Source organism: Lampetra fluviatilis, chromosome 1 (assembly GCF_964198595.1).
Source record: "Lampetra fluviatilis chromosome 1, kcLamFluv1.1, whole genome shotgun sequence".
Classification (NCBI taxonomy): domain Eukaryota; kingdom Metazoa; phylum Chordata; class Hyperoartia; order Petromyzontiformes; family Petromyzontidae; genus Lampetra; species Lampetra fluviatilis.
Window position 1 is genome coordinate 16,819,588 of NC_136275.1, and position 24,097 is coordinate 16,843,684.

The 24,097-nt window shown below is 53.7% G+C and overlaps 1 protein-coding gene across 1 annotated transcript in view; it reads right to left on the bottom strand.

Annotated features, from left to right (window-relative positions):
- The window catches only part of ANKRD28 (ankyrin repeat domain 28), a 70,324-nt gene extending 47,024 nt beyond the window's left edge, over nucleotides 1-23,300 (bottom strand). The window contains exon 1 of the mRNA XM_078857632.1: nucleotides 23,079-23,300. Coding sequence (XP_078713758.1) covers nucleotides 23,079-23,105 — 27 coding nt within the window. The 5' untranslated portion in view covers nucleotides 23,106-23,300. The remainder of the gene's footprint in view (nucleotides 1-23,078) is intronic.
- Nucleotides 23,301-24,097: the final 797 nt, after the last annotated feature.

Consider the following 24,097-nt stretch of genomic DNA (forward strand, 5'->3'; position numbering starts at 1 on the left):
GCTGCTTGACCTGGCAAGGGAGCTAGGAATTGCTCTGTCGATCAACAATGATCGGCAGATCACATCCTTGGCGGTCGCCGAAAACATTCAGGCGCACCTCTCCCTCCGCCAACGGCCTCAGATGGCGGCGTGTGCGGGGGTCCCGGCGCCGGACGGGGGGGTCACCTCTCAGGGGGTGGACACCCTCGCGGCCCTGGCGGTGCCCGATCGTCGAGGAAGGGGGGCGGGTGGTCGCCGTCCGGAGCAGCGGGGGCGGCCGGGACCTTCCCGTCCACAGGAGGCGGACACGGTGGCCTGCTTCCGCTGTGGTCAGCGGGGCCACATTGAGCGGGGCTGCCGGAATGCCCCGGGGGCCTTTGGAAAAGGGACTCCACCTTCTCCTAGACCCTCCTTGGCATTGGGTCCGGGGCCCCAGGCGAGTCGCGACGCATCATCTGCGCGGCCGCTCCCTTCACCTCATGCATCTAGCGGGGCTAGGACCCATCGTCATGGGGTTGTCCTCGAAGGGTCGGGTGCACCATCGTCATCACCCCCTCAATGGCCCAGACAGACCCGCCACTGGGATGCACTTGCGCATAGGATGGTGGCGGCAGCTGCCGGCTCCTCAGCGGTGGCAGGATATGTGCAAGGGGTGCACGTTCGCCTCCTGGTGGATACGGGGGCATCGGCCACCATTATTTCGGAGGCCATTTTTGGGCTGCTACCCCGCAGCGTGGGTCCGTTAAGGCCGGTTCGCGGGGCTTGTGTCGCCGCGAACGGCGGCAGTTTGGGCATCTTGGGCCACGTTGTAGCGTCGGTTCGGGTTGACGAGATTGAGTTGGCCGGGCCGATTTTGGTCTCCAGGACCTTGGCAGTGCCATGCCTCTTGGGGACCGACTTTTTGTCTAGGATGCCCATCCGAATTCTCGTTGACCAGGGCTGTGTGGAAATGCCGTCAGGGAGGCGGCTGAAATTCCTACAATCGCCTACCGTCCTGTCTCCCTTGGTCGCCGGTGTACGGGCCTTGAATAAAGTGCCGGTGACCGTACCACCGGCGTCACAAATCCTGATACCCCTTAGGTTGCGGAAACCGCTCGAAATGGGCTCCACGGAGACGGGTATCCTCCTGTCCCCGTCAAGCTACTTTTCAAGGACGAAGGGGTTGGTGGGCGCCTTGACAGCCGTGTCGGGGGGCCAGGACCTTTTTTTGCAGGTCCTCAATTCGGGACCCTTGCCGGTCGTAGTCCCGGCCGGCGCCGTTTTGGCACACGCGACCCCGGCTACTCCACCCGAGAGCGCTGCCCCGGATGGAGGGGTCGTGGCGGGCGTGATGCGCACGGGGGACCCCGACGCATCATGGATTGCCACGTTGTGCGACGAGAATGCCTCGTTGTCCTCCGGGGAACGTCGGCAACTCCGCGACCTCATCGAGCGGTTCACCGATGTATTCAGCCAAAGTAAGTTTGATCTGGGTCGCACTACTCTTTTGGACCACCACATAGACACGGGCGACGCGGCCCCTATTCGACTTAATTCCCACCGCTTTAGCCCAGCGGAAAAAGATCATGTCCGCTCGGCTGTCGAGGAAATGTTGGCGGCGGACATCATCTCCCCATCTACTAGCCCTTGGGGTGCCCCCATTGTGCTAGTCAAGAAACGGGACGGGAGTCTCCGGTTCTGCGTCGATTTTCGTAGATTGAACAAGATCTCGGTGGCTGATGCATATCCATTGCCTCGCATGGATGATTCCCTGGACGCCCTCTCGGGCGCGCGGTTCTTTTCGACTTTAGATTTGCTCTCCGGCTTCTGGCAATTGCCACTGGATGAGGCCTCTAGACCCAAAACAGCGTTCCGCACACCCCAGGGGTTGTTCGAGTTCAATCGGCTTCCTATGGGTCTCCATTCGGCCCCGGCCACCTTCCAGCGTCTCATGGAGATGGTCTTGGCGGGGCTGCAGTGGGAGTCTTGTCTAATCTACTTGGATGACGTTATTGTTTTTGGCCGTACGTTTGGCGAGCACTTGCAACGCCTTGAGGCGGTGTTCGTCAAAGTGCGTGCTGCTGGCTTGAAATTCAAACCCCAGAAATGCCACTTGCTACAACCATCGGTGAGGTATTTGGGACACATTGTTAGCACGTCAGGTGTCGCCACGGACCCGGATAAAACGGCTTGTGTCCGGACGTGGCCGACTCCCACATCTGTCGCGGAGGTGCGTAGCTTCGTTGGCTTCGCATCGTACTATCGCCAGTTTGTCCGCGATTTTGCGACCATTGCGAAGCCACTGCACGCCCTTTCCGCCAAAGGCCAAAGGTTTCACTGGGGCGCGGAGGAGGAGGCGGCTTTTGCGGCGCTTCGCACGGCCTTGGCGGATGCGCCGCCCTTGGGGTACCCGGATTTTACGAAACCCTTCCTGCTCGATACCGATGCCAGCGACACGGGAATTGGGGCTGTCCTGGCCCAGGTGGTCGACGGGGTTGAGAGGGTGGTAGCCTATGGCAGTCGCGTTCTGTCCTCGACGGAACAGCGATATTGTGTGACCCGGAGGGAACTTTTGGCCATAGTTTATTTTGTTCAGTTGTATAGACCATATTTGTACGGTAGGCTGTTTACGGTCCGAACCGACCACGCGGCTCTGCAATATTCGCTGAAGATTAGTCAGCCCTCGAGTCAGCTGTCTCGCTGGCTCGAAGTGCTCCAGGATTACCCCTTTGATGTAATCCACAGGAAGGGGACACAGCATGGAAATGCGGACGGTTTATCCCGATTGCCGGCAGGCGGTGGGTGTGCTTGCGCCCTGGGCTCTAGCCGTTGCAAGGCCCCAGGGGACGCCGCGGCCCAGTTGGTCGCGTCGGCCGAGGCGGACACCCCTCCAGGTGCGGCGTCGCCCGCGGATTTCGGCCTTGGACTTCCCCGGGAGGTATGGTCCGGCTTGCAGATGGAGGATTCCTCTCTGCTGAAGCTACGGCGCCGTGTCGGACATAAGGCCCGGAGCTCAGCTTCGTCGGCTGCCCCGGAGATCGCCGTGCATGACGGACTACTCATGCGTTGGGATGCCCAATTGGAACGCTATTGTGTGGTTGTGCCCACTAGCCTGCGTGGTAAATTAACCCGAGCCATTCACGAGAAGCTTATGCACCTTGGCTACCACAAGACCTTATTGACCCTTAAGCGGGACTATTACTGGCCGGGTGTTGAAGGTGACGTGGCACTGATTTTAAAGGGTTGCCACGACTGCGCGCGGAGGAAGGCCCCAGTTGTCCGGGACCGGGCCCCGCTGCAGTCCATCCGGGTTTCTCGCGTTAATGAGCTCGTGGCGCTCGACATTTTGGGGCCATTCCCTGCATCCCAACGGGGCCACAAATACCTCTTGGTGGGCGTTGAGTACCTCACACGTTGGCCCATGGCATGGCCTTTGGTCGATCAGTTGGCCTCTTCTATCACCGAGGCCTTCGTCCAGGGGTACGTGTTTGACAAGGGCGCGCCGGAACAATTGTTGACTGACCAGGGGCGGAATTTCTCGTCTAGGTTGCTCAAGGAGGTGTGTGACCTCCTTGGCACCAAGAAAATCCGCACCTCGCCCTACCACCCCCAGTCAGACGGGATGGTAGAGCGCTTGAACCGCACCCTTACGTCCATGCTGTGCCACCAGGTGAACACGTCCCAGTCAGACTGGGACCTGTTCGTCCCGGGGGTCTTGGCGGCGTATCGGTTGGCCCCTCATGCCTCCACGGGATTTTCGCCTTTTTATTTGATGTACGGTAGGGAACCGGAGCCCCCGGTGCACGTCCAGATGGACGTTGGCTCCTCCAAGAAGGGGTCGGCGGTGCCGACCCCTTTGAAGGTCGCGCTTGACCGGCTGCGCGAGGCGCGTAAGGCCGCTGCCGAGAATTCCGCAAACCGGCAGGCGGCTAATGAGCGGCTGCCCAAACACCAGGCAGCTGGCCTCCCGTGGATAGCGGGTCAAAAAGCGTGGCTGCATTGTCCCCAGGTCCCCGTTGGCACATCGGCCAAATTGCATCGCCCTTGGCAGGGCCGTGTGGAGGTTGTGGAGGTCCGCCGGCCGCAATGCGTCCGGATTCGGTTCGGTCGCCGGCAGTGGATAGTGCACCCGTCCCGGCTCAAACGTTATGTTCCATCTACCCTGGGGGATCCACCCCCAATTCCGGAGCGGCCGGCTGATGATGTGTCCGGCGTGCCTGACCGGCCGGGTCTCGCTGATGGAGGTGACGTCCGACCTGTGTGTGTGCCCCCAGGCCCCTCCCGAGTGAGGCCGACAGAGACCCCCCGGTCACCGGAGGCCACGGCGGTGGGCCTGTTGCCCGCTGACGGGCCACCTGCATGGGAGACGGACATCATACGGGGGAGCGGGCCAGCAGCGCATACCCGCTCGAGGGGGATGCGGCTCCGGTGACGGCCCTGATGGCCGTTCAGCGGGCCCAGCCCCTGGCGCCCGTTCGGCGCTATCCGGCGGATGAGGCCTTCGGGGTCTATTTGTCTTGTTTTTTGTTGTTGCTGTTCTGCTTGAGGGGCCGTGCTGCCCTAAGGTTTAGTTTCTAGCAGCCGGTTATACCTTCAGGCACACGAACTCGTGAATATTCGGTCTTCGGTCCGGTGTGGGGCCCCGCTTGCGGGGTGCTTGCAGCCGGGTCGGCTGTTTTTTTTCACGGGGGGGGGTGATGTAGAGGAGTAGAGGAGAGTGGTGGCGTCGCGTGCGCTGTCCGGTGCTGTGACATCACGGGACGTGGGGTCGCACGCGCCGGGCAGTGCACGTGACGTCTCGCCTCAGAGGGTATTTAAGGGAGACCCCGTGACGTAAGCGGGGTCACTGGAGGAACGGGGATAGTGGAAGGGGTGAAGAGGGAACCCTTATAGTGATACCTGTTAATAAACCCTGGCGGAAGCCCCTAACTCACCTCCGTCTCCGAGTACCTCCGTCTACAACAGCAACAACTACTTAACAGTAGTATCAACCAACTCTATAGTAGTAAATACTGACTCTACAGTAGTATCTAATGACTATAGTAGTATCTACCGAATCTAGTCGTATCTAATGACTCTATAGTAGTATCCACTCACTATAGTAGTAACAACTAATACTATAGCAGTAACTACTGACTATGGTAATATCTGCAGACTCTATGGTAGTATCTGCTGACTCTATAGTCATATCTACCGACTTAGCAGTATATATTGACTATAGTGGTATCTACTGACTGTACTATTATCTACTGACTCTATAGTAGTATCTACCGACTGTACGGTACTATCTAGCGACTCTATAGTAGTAACTACCGACTATAGTAGTATCCACCGACTATAATAGTAACGACTAACTCTACAGTAGTATCTACTAACAGTAGTAGTATCTACTAACTATACAGGAGTATCTACCGACTGTAGCAGTATTTACTGACCGTAGTGGTATCTACTGACTCTATAGTAGTATCTACTGACCGTAGTAGTATCGACAGACTGTATAGTAGTATCTACTGACTGTAGCAGTATTTACTGACCAGAATCGTATCTACTGACTGTAGTAGTATATGACTCTATAGTAGCATCTGTCGACTCTATAGCATAAAATACTGACTCTACAGTAGAATTGACTCACTATAGTAGTATCTACTGAATCTATAGTCGTATCTATTGACTCTATAGCAGGATCCACTGACTATAGTAGTAACTACTAACTCTATAGTAGTATCTGCTTACTCTATAGCAGTATCTACTACTTACTCTACAGTAGCCTCTACCGACTCTGCAAGAGTATCTCCTGACTTTACAGTAGTTTCTACTGACTGCAGCAGTATCTACCGACTATCTATATATGGGTACTTTTCAGACTGTACACCATGCAAAAATTCTAAAAATAGACTTTTGTATATTTTGGGGGGGGCGCAATTGTAGTGGTGATACGCGCTGGCTATAGGGATCGTGGGGCAGCGCGTGGTGATTGGCTGTGTGTTGGTGACGCGCGCTGACGGTGAGGGATCGTAGGTCAGCGCGGGGTCATGGGTTATGTGATGGTGATTGGCTGTGTGTTGGTGACGCGCGCTGACAGTGATGGATCGTGTGGCAGCGCGTGGTGATTGGTTATGTGCGCTGACACAAGAAGGGATCGTGTGGCAGCGCGTGATGATTGGTCGGCTAGGGTGGGTGCTCACATCGCGGTCCGCATAGGCTCCGTCTCCTTGGAGCGGAGGGCTATATAAGGCGGTGCGCGCGGGCGCTCGGGGAGCAGTTGGTGACCAGTGAAGACGGAAGACGGAGGAGGAAGAGATAGGGCCCTGAGACACCTAGTCCCGCTGTCCTTGTAAGGACCGGGGCCCTGTGTGGCTCAGAGGCGGGACCTTGGGACCCGGGGGCCGGACGTCCGTGTGAGGACCGGGCAGCGGGACCCAGTGGTCGTGATCCATACCCGAGCTGGGGTGGGTCTAGAGGTTCCCCCGGATGCTATGGGGCTGGAATGCCCGTGTGTGTGTAGCCAGGTGGAACGTGTAGCGTGAGCTGTAGTAACCACACGTGTCGGGTGGAACATGTAGCGTGAGCTGTAGTAACCACACGTGTTGGGTGGAACGTGTAGCGTGAGATGTAGTGACCACACGTGTTATTGTGGTAACCAAGTGTGAATAAAGTGCGCTACCCGTCGAGTGGTCTCCCGCTGTAGTTTACCATACTACAACTGGCGTCAGGAGTGAAACAGTCTTCCTGCCATGGATACCAGGAAGACTCATCGGACTCACGAGTGTGACCGGGAAGAAAACCACGGCGACTCGGGCCAGCAGGCATCAGGGGGAGAAGAGGAAGAGACGCCGGCGCCACAAGACCCTTCATGGGCGCCCAACGAGCGGCTGGGGGCTGACGCCGGACTCCGCGACGCGCACTCCCGCCTGGCGGAGCTACTACTCGCCGCGGCGTCCATCCTAGCGGAGATCACCACGTCTGGAGGAGCGAGAACGTCGACGGACATTGAAAGGGCTCGCGTTGCTGATTCCCGCCAAAATGACTTTGAAATTCCCGCCATTTCTGCCGAGCGGCCATCTTTTGGCGGGAACTGCGAGCAACACGTGGCGGGAGTCCTCCAATCCCTGCCGCTTACGTCATCAACGCGCGCTACGGGCCGCCATCAGCCACCCGCCATAGGGGCTGCCATTTTGCAGCTCGACGGTGCGGCGCGGGAGAGTCACGAGCCAGAGGACGACATCATTTTCCAGCAGCGTCTTCCCGCGTTGACAGCCTTCAAGGCGGACGGCGGGGGCTGGGGCGCATTCCAAAGAAGATTTCGCTTCCATCAACAGATGTCGGCCTGGTCCGACGCTACGGCGCTGCGGGCGCTGCCTGCCATATTGGACGACAACGCGCTCGCGGCCTTCAGGTCCGCACCGAGATCGGCGCACTCCACGCTCAAGGCTGCGCTGGGCCTCATGGCCAAAGTGTACGGACCATCTTCGGCCTGCCGCCACCAATTTTACGACCGACGGAAGGCGGACACGGAGACCGCGCTCGCCTACCGCACGGCGTTGTTGGCTCTCGCCGACGCCGCGTTCCCTCGTATGGACGAGGAGGGGCAGGACGCTATGGTTTTGGAACTGCTCAAGTTTGCGCAGGACCTGGGGGTCCCCATCAACACAGCCGACGAAGTGGATATATGTTCATTGCGTGTTGCAACAAGTATTCAGGCGCACGAGGTCCTGCAGCGGAAACAGGTGGTCGTCTGCACTGCTGCCGCGGTCTCAGCTCCGGGCCCGGTGGTCACCGAGCCCCAGGTCGTTCGCCCACGGGAGGAGGCGTTCGTGGCTTCACGACCGGGGGATTGGAGGTCGGGGGGTCAGTCGCCTCTGCGATCGACCCGCAAGCTGGAGCAACCGAGACCTCCGACGTCCCTCATCACGTGCTACAACTGCGGCCTTCGGGGCCACGTGGCGTCCGGGTGCCGCGCTCCACGTCAGCGCGCCACGGGACCTCGGCTGGACGACGACCACGGCCCCAAGTCGTCCCAACTACCCCCCGGCAAGTCGCGGCACTTCACATGCTCGGCCTACATACACGACACACATGGGCCGTCGCTTTGCGGCGGAGGATGTGCGATTGGGGGTCGGGGATTCGGTTCGGAGAGGGGGGTTCGTACGGGGCCGGGGGGACATTGAATGGTCCGAGTTGGGCCACAGAATAGTGGCCGCGGCGGCCGGTTCGTCGGTCGTTACGGGATTTATAGACGGAGTCGAGGTCAGGGTGTTGGTGGACACGGGAGCGTCGGTGACTATAATTTCAGACCTCATTTATAACATTCTCCCCGTCCAATGTCGACCTCTGCTTCCGGTGGACGTGCCATTTTACGCGGCAAATGGGGGCTCATTGGGTATTATCGGTCAGATTCGGGCGACCATTTGCATAGGGGATATTAAATTGGCGGGACCTATTTTCGTCTCCTCTTCCCTAGCGGTTCCTTGTCTGTTGGGCACAGATTTTTTGGCTAAGATGCCCATTAAAATTCTCGTGGATCAACGTTGTATTGAGCTGCCATCGGGTCGCCGTATTTCTTTTTTATCTAACCCTACTGAAATACGGACGGCGTGCGCGACGATCAAAGCGCTAGCGACACAGACGGTGCACGTGCCCCCGGGTTCGCAGATGTTGATACCCCTCCGGTTGCGGAAGCCATTGGGTGGGGAGACTGCGGGACAAGGCGTGCTTTTGGGTCCATCGAATAGAGCTGTCGGGGGTCTGGAATTGGCGGTGGCTCAAACGTTGGTTCGGGATGACGGGGACCAGTTCGTTATGGTGTTAAACGCTGGTTCGAGGCCGGCCATTATTCCGCAGGGCACCGTGCTTGCTCACGCGGCACGGGTCCCTGCGGAAGAGCGCCTTGTTGCACATGTTGATCCCATCCCGGCGCAGAAAATTACATTGGGTGATGACCTTGAATGGGTCGATTCGCTGTGTGCGGACTCCAGTGATTTGTCAAGGGTGCAATTGGGTGCGCTGCGCGCTCTGCTGATCGAATTTTCCGATGTGTTCAGCACGCACAAATATGATATTGGGTGCACGGACCTGTTACGCCACCACATTTAAACAGGCGATGCAGCACCAGTCCGGCAGAATCCCTTCCGGCTGAGTCCTGCCGAGAAGGAACACGTTCAATCGGCCGTCAATGACATGCTGACGGCCGACATCATTTCGCCCTCATCCAGTCCGTGGGGAGCACCTATCGTTCTGGTTAAAAAGCAAGACGGGTCCTTGCGATTTTGTGTAGATTTCCGTCGCCTGAATAAAATCTCCGTGGCCGACGCGTATCCGCTCCCCAGAATGGACGAGTTCCTGGACGCATTGTCCGGGGCGCGGTATTTTTCTACACTTGACTTACTGTCGGGATTCTGGCAGCTGCCACTCGACGATGAGTCTAAACCTAAGACAGCATTCCGGACCCCAGGGGGCCTGTTCCAGTTTAATCGGTTGCCCATGGGACTCCACTCCGCTCCCGCGACGTTTCACTGCCTTATGGAATTGGTTGTGTCGGGTTTGCAATGGGATTAAGAGGGGTGTTCTTGCGGATGCGTTCGGCTAAGTTAAAGTTTAAACCGGCGAAATGCCACCTTCTGCGGAAATCCGTAAGGTACTTGGGCCACATTGTCGATTCTTCGGGGATCTCCACCGATCCCGCGAAGACGAACTGTGTCAGATCATGGCCAACGCCCACGTCGGTTTCTGAGGTCCGCAGCTTCATTGGTTTTGCGTCATACTACCGCCGATTCGTGGAGCATTTCGCCACCATTGCCAAACCCTTGCACGCTCTAACAGCCAAAGGAGTCAGGTTTCGATGGGGGCCAGAAGAGGAGGCCGCGTTCTGCTCCCTTCGGGACGCCTTGGTGGGTGCCCCGCCCTTACGTTACCTTGACTTTACGAGTCCCTTCTTGCTGGATACTGATGCTAGTAACACAGGCATTGGGGGGGTGCTCTCACAGGTCGTTGGGGGGGTTGAACGGGTGGTCGCCTATGGTAGCAGGGTTTTGTCGCCTGCGGAACAGCGCTACTGCGTCACCCGTCGCGAGTTGCTGGCTATTGTTTTTTTTTGTGCAGCAATTTCGACCTTATCTGTATGGCCATCATTTTACGGTCCGGACGGACCACGCGGCGCTTCAGTATTCATTGAGGGTCGCCCAGCCCTCGGGCCAATTGTCGCGGTGGTTGGAAGTCCTCCAGGACTATCAATTTACGACCAATTACTGTAAAGGGTTGCGCAACACCAACGCGGATGCCCTGTCGCAGTTGTCGCCAAGTCCTGAATGTGCGTGCTTGATGGGGTCGGCGCGCTGAAAACCGCCAGGTGCTGTGCCCGAGAGTGAGTTGGTCGCGGCCGCGAATGCGCCTATGGTTGACGTTCCCGCTACCCCTGCGGGCGGGGACTCGCTACTCTCACTGTCTCTCGTTGAGTGGGGCCGACTCCAGATGGCTGACAGCTCCCTGCTCGCGTTGCGTCGTAGGGCAGGGGGTCCTGAGGAGGGTCGAACACGGGCTGGCTCCTGGCTGCTCAAGCAGGGCCTGCTAATGAGGTGGGACAATATGTCCCGGCGGCACGCACTCGTCGTGCCTTCCGCTATGCGGGGGAAAGTTGTTTTGGCCGCACACGAACGCATCTTGCATCTGGGGGTAAACAAAACGCTTGCTCTGCTCCAGCGTGACTATTATTGGCCGGGGATGGGGAGCGATGTGGTCAATATACTGAAGGGGTGTGTGGATTGCGCCAAACGGAAACCACCACCCGTTGCGCCAAATCCACCGCTGCAGTCTATTCAGGTCTCGCGCACCAACGAGCTCGTTGCGCTGGATATTTTGGGGCCTTTCCTGTCACGCCTAGGGGTAACAAGTACCTGTTGGTTGGTGTGGAATACTTTACTCGATGGCCTATGGCGTGGCCACTCGCCAACCAGTCAGCGGCGGCCGTGGCGGACGCTTTTGTCCAAGGCTACGTCTTGGACAAGGGGGCTCCCGAACGCTTGCTGACCGACCAGGAAAATAATTTTTCGAGTAAATTGCTGCAGGAGGTGTGCGACCTTTTGGGTACTAAAAAGGTGCGTACCTCCCCGTACCACACACAGACTGACGGGATGGTGGAGCAACTCCACAGGACTTTAACCTCCATGTTGTGCCAGCAGGTGTGCGAGGCACAGGTTGACTGGGACTTGCAGGTCCCAGGGGTCCTCGCCGCGTATAGAATGGCCCCCCACGCAGCTACGGGGTTTTCCCCATTTTATCTGATGTATGGTCGGGAGGCCGATCTGCCTATGGAGACTCAGCTGGGACTTTCCGGACCACGGCCTAATTCCAAATTGGCCGACCATATTAAATTTAACATTGCTAAACTCGCCGAGGCACGGGAGGCCGCACGGCTTAATTTGAGATCTCGGCAAGTCGCCAACGAGCGCTTGCGTGCACGGAAGGTGTCCGTGCACGATTGGAAACCGGGCGATAGGGCCTGGCTGCACTGCCCTCATGCACCTTTGGCTACGTTGCCTAAATTGTTGAGGCCATGGCGGGGACCCGTGGAGGTCGTGCGGGTTGCACGCCCCCCAGTGTGTTCAGATAAAATGGGGAAAGCGCCGGTGGTACGTTCACCCCTCCCGACTGAAACCGTTCTCGCCACCATATGGCCTTCCTTTGTGTCGTGATGACCGAGCATGTGATGTGACCGACGACCCGGGGAGGGAAATTTCTTCGCCTGATCCTCACATGTTTTCGCCTGATCCGCTCCCAGGTGTCTTGGAACTGACGGCTGCCGACCACCGGCGACCGGATCCCCGGGGCACGGCCGGTTCTTCCAGGCCCGAACCGTGCCTTCCTGGGCTGCCGGAGCCACCGGACGGTCGACAGCGTCTCGTCCCGTACGACGGACCGGCCAGGCGGACTCGCGCTAGGTCGCGCAACTTTTCCTGACCGAATAAATGGGGTGGGGATGCGGGCCGACGCGGCCGGAGCGTCTCGTCACTACGTTCCCCGTCCGCTCGACCGCTTTATCACCCGTTCAAGGAGCGTGCGGAAGGGGGATCGGTAGTCAAGGAGACACTGGACACGTTTTTTTCGGAGTAACTTTTATTGCGTTGCTCGTCGGTTTGTACATAGGTTGTTGTTGTGTTGTGTTGTTGTGTTGCGTTGTTGTTGTGTTACGGGGCACACTTGGGGAGTGGGGTTTTTTGTTGTTGTTTTGTTGTTGTTGGCAGCCGGGCCGGCTGCGAGCTATGTGGGGGGGGGGGGGGGTGATGTAGTGGTGATACGCGCTGGCTGTAGGGATCGTGGGGCAGCGCGTGGTGATTGGCTGTGTGTTGGTGACGCGCGCTGACGGTGAGGGATCGTAGGTCAGCGCGGGGTCATGGGTTATGTGATGGTGATTGGCTGTGTGTTGGTGACGCGCGCTGACAGTGATGGATCGTGTGGCAGCGCGTGGTGATTGGTTATGTGCGCTGACACAAGAAGGGATCGTGTGGCAGCGCGTGATGATTGGTCGGCTAGGGTGGGTGCTCACATCGCGGTCCGCATAGGCTCCATCTCCTTGGAGCGGAGGGCTATATAAGGCGGTGCGCGCGGGCGCTCGGGGAGCAGTTGGTGACCAGTGAAGACGGAGGAGGAAGAGATAGGGCCCTGAGACACCTAGTCCCGCTGTCCTTGTAAGGACCGGGGCCCTGTGTGGCTCAGAGGCGGGACCTTGGGACCCGGGGGCCGGACGTCCGTGTGAGGACCGGGCAGCGGGACCCAGTGGTCGTGATCCATACCCGAGCTGGGGTGGGTCTAGAGGTTCCCCCGGATGCTACGGGGCTGGAATGCCCGTGTGTGTGTAGCCGGGTGGAACGTGTAGCGTGAGCTGTAGTAACCACACGTGTCGGGTGGAACGTGTAGCGTGAGCTGTAGTAACCACACGTGTCGGGTGGAACGTGTAGCGTGAGCTGTAGTGACCACACGTGTTATTGTGGTAACCAAGTGTGAATAAAGTGTGCTACCCGTCAAGTGGTCTCCCGCCGTAGTTTACCATACTACACAATGATGCATATATTTTGCACGGCATATGAGATGTGATGTCATATCTGTCATGTCACCCACGCATGCGGAAGCGTAACGGAGTGTGCCTGCTCATGTCACGCATCCCCCCCCCTAACCCTCCGCGTGTAAAGTGCCATACAAATGTGTTGCAGGTCTAAGGCGTTCTTCGCGCAGCATTGGTTTATTATTTCAGTCATTTACTCCCGTACGCACCCTGAAAGTTGTGTGTGTCTGCAGCAAACGCGTGTATGTGTACCTATGGACGCGCGCGCGTGTGTGTGGGGGGAGCGGTAGTGTAGTGGTTAGCGCGCTGCGCTATGAACACGGTGACCCGAGTTCGATTCCCGCTCACGGCCACCACTGGTGACAGTAATTTGAAACGGTCCTGGGCCTCCCCTAGGTCGACTCGGCCTCAAACGAGTAACTCGTGTGGTGTGTGAACATCGCCACTGGGGGGACAAAGGCGGCCGGGCGTAGTGAATCCCAAGTCCCGGGCGAAGCCGGGTAATAAAGCTATATATATATATAAAAAAGGAAAATTTGTGAATATATGTGTCTTTTCTAAATATTTAGCATACTTCCCAACATGCAACACACTTGAAATTTGGCATGTGGGTAGCTTCCAGACTGTACACAATGCAAAAAGTATAAAAATAGACTTTTGTATTTTGGGGGGGGGACGTAATAATGAATATATTTTGCATGGCAAGCAAGCGGTGACGTCACATCTGTGATGTCACCCGCATGCGGCAGCGTCACGCAGTGTGCCTGGTGACGTCACGCATCCCCCCCCACACTCCGCGTAGGCCGTGTATTAATCCAAGACAAGAATTCAAGCCTCGGGCGAAGCTGGGTAGTAAAGCTAGTAATAGTATATCTCAATTCTATAGCAGTAGCTACTAACTCTACTGTAGTATATACTGACTATAGTAGTATCTACTACCACTACAGTAGTATGTACTGGCTGTAGTAGTAGCTATAACAACTCTATAGCAGTGTGTACTGGCTGGAGTAGTAGCTATACTAACTCTATAGCAGTGTGTACTGGCTGGAGTAGTAGCTATACTAACTCTATAGCAGTGTGTACTGGCTGTAGTAGTAGCTAAACTAACTCTATAATACTAACTTCACAGAGTGTAGTGGTGAGGTCGAGTCCCGTGCAGAGCCCCAGGCCTCGCCTAAAATGCCCAGCCAGCCGAGGTGGCACCTTTGCAGGCTGGGGCTGGGACTGCCCCCCCCCCCCCCCACCATCCCCTCGCCCGCTCGACAGTCATAATATCTAAGGACGAAAATAGTAGTATCTACCGACCCTATAGTAGTAAGTGCACACATTGGGGTGGGGGGGGGGAGAGGACATCAAACTTTGAAGAATTTACCTCAACGTTGTGTATTTTTTTTGCATTTCTAACGCGAACGAGAATTCCCCCCCACCGATCACGTGTATGCGTTGCTCGGGCAACCACCACCACCACGGAGCCAGCGTTCTCGCAAATGCACAGATGCGTGTTCTGGCGCTACTCTGTGCTTATAAAAGGGAATACATTGTTAATTTAACTACTTTAAACTTGGCCGATGTGAAATACGAATATCGCTTTTTCGTCCCGGGGCATATGGCGTGGTATCTGTGTACTTTGTTGAAATGTAAACCCCACTGTTTGTCAGTTAAAATGTCTCAAGGTATCTGCGCAGACAGACGGACAGACAAAGAATGCCTTTTATTAGGTAAGATTGGCCTCTTCATATAACCACTGCAATTCACCAATTTGATTCTTACTCGCACCAGAAGCCTATAACTCCCCTTACATCAGACTGAGCAAGTCATGGACCACTATGAATTGACACATTTTTATATGAACAGTGGACGAGATGTGAAGACAAGATGTACACAGTTAAAATGGTTTCATAAATGTGGCAGTAGCGTTTAATACTACTTATAGAAACGTAGAAATGGCAAAAGAATGTGGAATGTGAAAGAAGGAAGTGTACATAATTTGCATGCAGCTTGAAGCCAACAGGGTCGAAGTAGAAGCCTTATTTTTGTGGTTGGCTGCCCGTACAAATACTGACATACCAACGGGTGCACTATGCCATCTAATATCGATGTAAACAGCTCGTGATTGGCTTTTTTTAACCACGACAGGATTGTACCAAGGCCGTAATTATAATACATATTGGGGGGGACACATTAAAATATGCTCAAAATGTCCCCCCAATATATTTCTATAAAATAGATTTCTGTTAATATGATTGTGGTTATGGTTGTTACTTTATTAATCCCTCATCTCTGCCAATACATACAATGAAACAAGAAAAGGTAAAAAAAAGAAAAAACAGAGCAATGTAATACAATACACTATTAGACATTATTGTAAAAAAAATCCATCTATGTGTTAGTGAATTTTTAAATATTTTAGGCAGGAAATGGCAGGAAATGAGTTTTCAAATTAAGAATTTTTTTTCTGGGGGGGGGGCCCAGACCCGCTGGAAGATTTGGTCCCCCCCAATGTTGACTCCATGGCTACGGCCTTGGTGTACATAATTAATTGCACGTATGGCGATTGTCATGTTGGGCAAACAGGCCGAATGATCAGCATAAGACTAAAAGAACATCAGAGATATATTAAATTCTCCCAAATATAACTGTCAGCAGTAGCAGACCACGCGTGCCAACAAGGACACTCAATTGATTTTAAAAATGTTGAAGTTCTGTTCAAAACTAGCTACTACTGGCCAAGACTATTTAGATAATCTATCGAAATTGAAAGAAATAAAAAGAATTTTAACCATTTGGATATCTACCGTCCTTAGTGCTGCGTGGAAGCAAATCATCAATTAATACATTGTTTAAATGCATGCCGATGAAGGGCACCATACTTCAATAGGGATTACCTTGGTACGGCTATTATAATCGACACAATGGACAGGAAAGACAAGATCAAAGGGCTCGCATAATGCGCATGCATAATGTACGTCGACTCATTAATCCCCCCCCCCCACTTTGCACAAGGGCGCAAAAGTGTGGTCACCACATCTACACATCTATATAAGGAACGAAACAGGTGGACTTCTCCACAAATATGGCTGTCGCCTGATGAAGCTAGTTGTAATTACGGGCGAAACGTACTCAGATTGTACATGTTGTGGCTTGGCTCTCCAACACACCGGTGTGCTATACTAGTGACGAATTGGCCACGTTCTGTTTATGTGACAACCCTTACTAGTTGGCTGTGTCGGGTGGTGGCGGGTTTTTACGACACATTTCTATATTTACGCGATCTAACCCAAAAACCTCTATTATGGTCATAATAATGTCAAAAGCATTTACAGCCTGAATAGATAGAATATGTCACCTGTGCAAGGCAGTGCACCACAACACCGTTAACCTGAGCAAACTATTTAAACACCCAAACAAAACACATGACCTTTTTATGACACGGGCAACACATATATGGAAGTTTCCTATTTGTATAACCACGACTGTTCACCACTAGGTTCTAATTTGCACAGCAAGCCACTATTTGCCATCTAAAAAGCGTGAGCGGAAAAAAAATGACTGGTGTCAGGAGCCATATCCTTCGCGTTTTCCATGTCCCCGGGTTTCCTACACATACATAAGTTTGTTAATCCCCTGTGGACGAGAGGCTGCCCACGACATGCAAGACATGCAGGTTATTTGACCAGACTTCACCATGCCGGCCGGTGCAGGTTGGTGAATATGGAGAGCACAGACGTGGAAGCAAAGTACGTACATACTCTTTGGTTCTTTCGGTAAAGTCACGTAGGTATAAAACAAAACATAATACATTATTTATTTTAGACCTACGTGACTTTACCAAAATAACCAAAGAGTATGGATCCCTGCAGTCACTAAAACTTCAAATCTAGAAAGTACGTACAGTTGTCTCACTCTAACTGCCACCACTTATCTATCTAACCTATATAATTCATTTTTTGTCCGTCCGTCCGTCTGCGTACGCTCCTTTGAGGGGGATGTAACTCTCGGACCGTGGGGTTCGGCGAGATTAAATTTTGCAGGTGGGCACGCCCCCGGCCCCGCGGTAAACTTAGGCATTTCCGATTTTTCGTCTCTAAACTTTAAATCGGACCGATTATCGATTTAGTGCGATTTCTATTTATTTAAACGCTTTATTTATTTATTTACTCTTGCCGGCCGGCGCGGACCACGGCGGTTTCCCCTGGCAACGGATAGCAACGCGTTCGCTGCGGGGTGGACGCCATTTTGAATTACCATTAAAAATATGCGCACGCATTAACACGCGATTCTGAGGTAAATTCATCAAAGTTTCACGTCCTCTTCACTCCCCCCCCACCCCAATGTGTGCAATTACTATTATAGGGTCGGTAGATAATAAAATTATAGCGATTAGACAGTATTATTGTAGCGCGGGGGGGGGGGGGGGTTAACGGCCCCAGCACCCAGCCTCAGCCGGGTGGGCAATCTAGGCGAGGCCGGAGGCTCTGCACGGTACTAGGCCTCAACACGCAACTCTGTCAGGCGTCGACTTTGTGGTATAAACTCGATATACCCAGCGTTGCCCGGGGGAAAAATACATTTAAATCTTCTGAAAACTTTAAAACATAACATCCCAATGAAAATACAACTGTGTAATTAAAATTATAAACCCGACCGCGCCAAGAATCGATTCTCTGAATCGCGAAAAGGAATCGACGGTTGTAGATTCATTTAGAATCGCCTTATTTCCGTTTAATATTAGTTGGTTATAGAGTTGATATAAACTGCTACGAATGGGAAATATCCGGCGTTGACTGGGGCTAAAATATAATTAAAAACTCCTGAAAACTTTAAAACATAACATACAAATGAAAATAAAACTCTGTAATTAAAAATGGAAACCTCCTATGCGCCAGGAATCGATTCTTTGAATCGCGCAAAGGAATCATCGAAGGTTGTAGATTCCTTTAGGATCGCCCTTAACATGTGGTGAGGGAGAGTGGTGAGTGAGGGAGAGTGGTGAGGGGGAGAGTGGTGAGGGGGAGAGTGGTGAGGGGGAGAGTGGTGAGGGGGAGAGTGGTGAGGGGGAGAGTGGTGAGGGGGAGAGTGGTGAGGGGGAGAGTGGTGAGGGGGAGAGTGGTGAGGGGGAGAGTGGTGGTGGTGGTGTGGGAGAGTGGTGGTGGTGTGGGAGAGTGGTGGTGGTGTGGGTGAGTGGTGAGGGTGAGTGGTGAGGGTGAGGGTGAGTGGGGAGGGTGAGTGGCGGTTGGTAGTGGTGATTAGTGAGGGGTGAGTGGTGAGGGTTAGTGGTGAGCATGAGTGGTGAGGGTGGGTGTTGAGCGTGAGTGGTGAGGGTGAGTGGTGATTGTTGATTGGTGAGGATGAGTGGTGAGTAGTGAGGGTGAGTGGTGAGGGTGAGTGGTGAGGGTGAGTGGTGAGGGTGAGTGGCGGTTGTGAGTGGTGATTAGTGAGGGGTGAGTGGTGAGGGTGAGCGTGAGTGGTTAGGGTGAGTGGTGAGGGTGAGCAGTGAGGGTGAGCAGTGAGGGTGAGTGGTGATTGGTGAGGGTGTGATTGGTGAGGATGAGTGGTGAGTGGTCAGGGTGAGTGGTGAGGGTGAGTGGTGAGCGGTGAGGGTTAGTGTTGAGGGTGAGTGGTTAGGGTGAGTAGTGAGGGTGAGTGGTGAGTGTGAGTGGTGAGTGGTAAGCGTGACTGGTGAGGGAGAGTGGTGAGGGAGAGTGGTGAGGGAGAGTGGTGAGGGAGAGTGGTGAGGGAGAGTGGTGAGGGAGAGTGGTGAGGGAGAGTGGTGAGGGAGAGTGGTGAGGGTGAGTAGTGAGGGTGAGTGGTGATTGGTGAGGGTGAGTGGTGAGGGTGAGTGGGGAGGGTGAGTGGCGGTTGTTAGTGGTGATTAGTGAGGGGTGAGTGGTGAGGGTGAGCGTGAGTGGTGAGGTTGAGTGGTGAGCAGTGAGGGTGAGTGGTGATTGGTGAGGGTGTGATTGGTGAGGATGAGTGGTGAGTGGTCAGGGTGAGTGGTGAGCGGTGAGGGTGAGTGTTGAGGGTGAGTGGTGAGCGGTGAGGGTGAGTGTTGAGGGTGAGTGGTGAGTAGTGAGGGTGAGTGGTGAGTGGTGAGCGTGACTGGTGAGTGGTGAGGGTGAGTGGTGAGGGAGAGTGGTGAGGGTGAATGGTGAGGGTGAGTGGTGAGGGTGAATGGTGAGGGTGAGTGGTGAGGGTGAGTGGTGATTGGTGAGGGTGAGTGGTGATTGTGAGTGGGGAGGGTGAGTGGCAGTTGTGAGTGGTGATTAGTGAGAGGTGAGTGGTGAGGGTGAGCGTGAGTGGTGAGGGTGAGGTTGAGTGGTGAGCGGTGAGGGTGAGCAGTGAGGGTGAGTGGTGATTGGTGAGGGTGCGATTGGTGAGGATGAGTAGTGAGGGTGAGTGGTTGTTGTGAGGGTGAGTGGTGAGGGTGAGTGATGAGGGTGAGTGGTAAGAGTGAGTGGTGAGGGTGAGTGACGGCTGTGAGAGGTGATTAGTGAGTGGTGAGGGTGAGTGGTGAGGGTTAGTGGTGAGCATGAGTGGTGAGGGTGAGTGTTGAGCGTGAGGGTGAGTGGTGATTGTTGAGGGTGTGATTGGTGAGGATGAGTGGTGAGTGGTCAGGGTGAGTGGTGAGGGTGAGTGGTGAGGGTGAGTGATGAGGGTGAGTGGTAAGAGTGAGTGGTGAGGGTGAGTGACGGCTGTGAGAGGTGATTATTGAGTGGTGAGGGTGAGTGGTGAGGGTTAGTGGTGAGCATGAGTGGTGAGGGTGAGTGTTGAGCGTGAGTGGTGAGGGTGAGTGGTGATTGTTGAGGGTGTGATTGGTGAGGATGAGTGGTGAGTGGTCAGGGTGAGTGGTGAGGGTGAGTGGTGAGGGTGAGTGGTGAGAGGTGAGGGTGAGTGTTGAGGGTGAGTGGTGAGTAGTGAGGGTGAGTGGTGAGCGTGACTGGTGAGTGGTGAGGGAGAGTGGTGAGGGAGAGTGGTGAGGGTGAATGGTGAGGGTGAGTGGTGAGTGGTGAGGGTGAGTGGCAAGTGGTGAGGGTGAGTGGTGATTGGTGAGGGTGTGATTGGTGAGGATTAGTGGTGAGTGGTGAGGGTGAGTAGTGAGGGTAAGTGCTGAGCGGTGAGGGTGAGTGGTTGTTGTGAGGGTGAGTGGTGAGAGTGAGTGGTGAGGGTGAGTTGTGAGGGTGAGTGGTGATTGTTGAGGGTGTGATTGGTGAGGATGAGTGGTGACTAGTGAGGGTGAGTGGTGACGGTGAGTGGTGAGGGTGAGTGTTGAGGGTGAGTGGTGAGTGGTGAGGGTGAGTGGCAGTTATGAGTGGTGATTAGTGAGGGGTGAGTGGTGAGGGTGAGCGGTGAGGGTGAGCAGTGCGGGTGAGTGGTGATTGGTGAGGGTGTGATTGGTGAGGATGAGTGGTGAGTGGTCAGGGTGAGTGGTGAGGGTGAGTGGTTGTTGTGAGGGTGAGTGGTGAGGATGAGTGGTGAGGGTGAGTGGCGGTTGTGAGTGGTGATGGGTGAGTGGTGAGCGGTGAGGGGTGAGTGGTGAGGGTGAGTGGTGAGGGTGAGTGGTGAGGGTGAGTACTGAGTGGTGAGGGTGAGTGGTGAGAGAGTGGTTAGTTTTGAGGGTGAGTGGTGAGGTTGAGTGGTGAGGGTTAGTGGAAAGTGGTGAGTGGTGATTGGTCAGTGGTGATTGGTGAGGATGAATGGTGAGTAGTGAGGGTGAAGTTGAGTGGTGAGGGTGAGTGGTGGTTGTGACGATGAGTGGTGAGGGTGAGTGGTGAGGGTGAGTGGTGAGGCTGAATGGTGAGGGTGAATGGTGAGAGTGAGTGGTGAGTGGTGAGTGAGAGTGGTGAGTGAGAGTGTTGAGGGTTAGTGGTGAGGGTTAGTGGTGAGAGTGAGTGGTGAGGGTGAGTGGTGATTGGTGAGTGGTGAGGGTGAGTGGTGAGGGTGAGTGGTGAGGGAGATTGGTGAGGGAGGTTGGTGAATGGTGAGTTGTGAGGGTGAATGGTGAATAGTGAGTGGGAGTGGTGAGTGGTGAGGATGAGTGGTAAGGGTGAGTTGTGAGTGGTGAATGGTGAGGGTGAATGATGAGTACAGTCAAATATGCACTGCTGTTATCATACCAGGTACCACCACCACAATGTACTCCTCTCATCATAGCAGATACCACCACAGCAGTATGCACTGCTGTAGTGATAGCAGGTACGACCTCAGTCGGTATACACTGCTGTAGCGATAGTAGATACTGCTATCGAGTTGGTAGATACCGCTATAGTAAATACTAAAACAGTCAGTATATACCGCTACAGTCAGTCAATACTGCTACAGTCAGTATATACTACTATACAGTCAGTACATACTACCACGGTGAGTAGCTACTAGAGTCAGTAGATACTATTATAGAGTGAGTAGATACTGCTATAGATTTTGTAGTTACTACTATAGTCAGTGGATACAACTATAGAGTCAGCAGATACTATACAGTTAGTCGTTACGAGTATATAGTCGGTAGATACTACTGTAGGCCCAGTAAATACTACTATGGTCAGTAGTTATTACAGTCACTAAATACTACTACACAGTCAGTAGCTACTACTGGCTCAGTTGATACTACTGTACAGTCAGTAGATACTACTACAGAGTCAATAGATACCACTTCCTCTGTTGTATGTAAGGTGTTGTTAGTATATATACCTACGAGGGGTAAAGATATTTTTTGAGGGTGGGGGGGAGAACGCAATTTTCGGAAACCTTTTGACATCAACTATTTACCCCACACTTTCTACAACTTTTTGGACTTGTGAAAGCCTCTTATATATTTGTTGGTGGAGAAATGTACAAACAGCCCACCGGGCTTTGACAATACCTTAGTATCTGTGTATATATATGTAAGGTTTTTAAGAAATATATTTTTCACCCGGGCAAAGCCGGGTACTTCCGCTAGTAACCTATATAAACCTGATGTGCATGACAGTCACACATCCAAGTGGTTTTCTCACATTACAGATACAGTATTTTAACACTCACAAAAAAATATTCAGCCCCCCTTGAGGTAGAGCCTAAAACTGATATATATAAACCAAGCCACACTTGACGTGGTGGTGGTGACTTATGCCTGCAGGCCAGCTCTATTGTAGGCCGGTTTGGTGGGTCACGCATAGATTTCAATGTGCTATATGAGACTGGAAATTCCCACCCTGCTAGGTGAACCTGGCGATGGCAGTAGAGCAAGTGGGCATAGGGAACCCGTCTTGCCGGGCAAGTGAGCTTGTTGTGTGAGCTTTCTCACGACAGAATACTGCTTTCCACCCATGTGCAAAACCATCAAGGCAAACATTCCCACACACAGGGCCCTACTAAAAGAGGCAAGGAGTCTTGAGAACGAGGAGAGACTATCCCTGTGTAAATAAAGGCTATAACAGTACTCGTATCAGACTACTTATTCAAGGTTTGGCAGCAGAGGGCAATGTATTAAAAGCAATGGCTGCAATGCACGCCCCATGCTTTCACCAAACCGCACTGACCAGCGTGGTGAAGTATGGTCAAACCCCTCACGACTCGTATGACGGGAAGAGGCCCTCAACAGCAGTGGATTGATATGCTTGGTTATTTCGGTAAAGTCACACGTATATATAGAAAACAAACATCAACATTTAAAGCAAAAACAAACCCACGACGTTTCGATCGCAAGGCAAGCGGCCTTCTTCAGGTGGAGGGAGAAGGAGTGGATTGGGGGGGAGGTGTTGTAGGCGTACACTGCTATAATTTAAGACTGCTACCATCACATTATGGGGCACAGTTCGCTAAAACATCTTCATCATCACCATCATCATCACCTCAAGCCGCCGCGCTCCATCCCCGGCCCAAATTCCGACGGGTTTCTACCCCGACCACAACCCACACCGCTCACACGCGCCTGTCTCTCTCTATCTCTCAGTCTCTCACACACACACACGTGCACCTCCGTGTGTACCGCTGCTGCTGGTGGTGTTTGACAGGTGAACATGGAAACGAGCGAGAAACGCGACAAGGCTCCGATAATCGCCGACTTCTCCCCAGGCCGCGCTCGCTCTACCTGATCCTCGAACTGCACGACCATCATGCTCTCTCTCTCTCTGCTGCTCGCCTGCCACCACCTCGCCGGAGACACCCGCTCCTCCTCCTCCTCTGCCGCGTCTCGTCGTCGTCTCCGCCTCCGTCTCCCTCCTCCTCGTCGTCTTCGTCGTCTTGACCGCCTTCGAGTTTCACACCGCCATGTGGGCCCCGGCAGCAATCGCGCGCGCCCATTGGCCGGCGAGCTGTCACGTGACGCAAAACGGTTGCTCCGCCCCCCCCGTCCGGTGAGGCGCGCGTTGATTGGCGGAGATCGAGGTCGGGGAACGTTGACGGGCAGCGCGTTTCTTGCGCTTCTGCGCATGTTCGGACCCCCCCCTCTCCCCCGCCCCTTGCCAGCACGAAGCCACATTTAGATAAGCTCCTCCCCCTCCCCTTAACCAGTATATAAGAGCTTGTCTCTGGGATTTCTCTTCACTTGATACAACAAATTTGGCGGTGACGGTCCCACCTGAAGACGGAGACTTGTGTTGCCTCCGAAACGTCGTGATTTAATTTAGTTATTTTCATTCATTATTATTATTTTTACCTACGTGACTTTACCGAAAAAACCTAAGAGTATGAATCCTTGCAGTCTTGCTTCCACGCCCAATAAGAACCCAATTTGGAAGCGATAGGAGTCAATACAGCACTCGCCAAACATTGTGGATGTTTATACAGGTAGTCCCCAACTTACGATGGAGATGCGTTACGACGACCCCATCGTAAGTCTAAAATATCGTAAGTCGAAGATGGCCTAGCCTACTCAGGAGTCTTAAAGAATGGTGATAATTTAGCAAAACAGAGCAATTTACAGTACCGTACTGTATAAACTATATACTGTATGTATTTATTAATTACAATACTGTATAGCACAGTTAAATGTAAAGTAAAAAAACAAACAAGGTAAATTCTTATCCTACCTATATGAACTGCAATTTAATAGAAAGTTTTTTCAGGAAACAATCCTATCTGCTATAAAAACGTTTAACGTGCATTGAA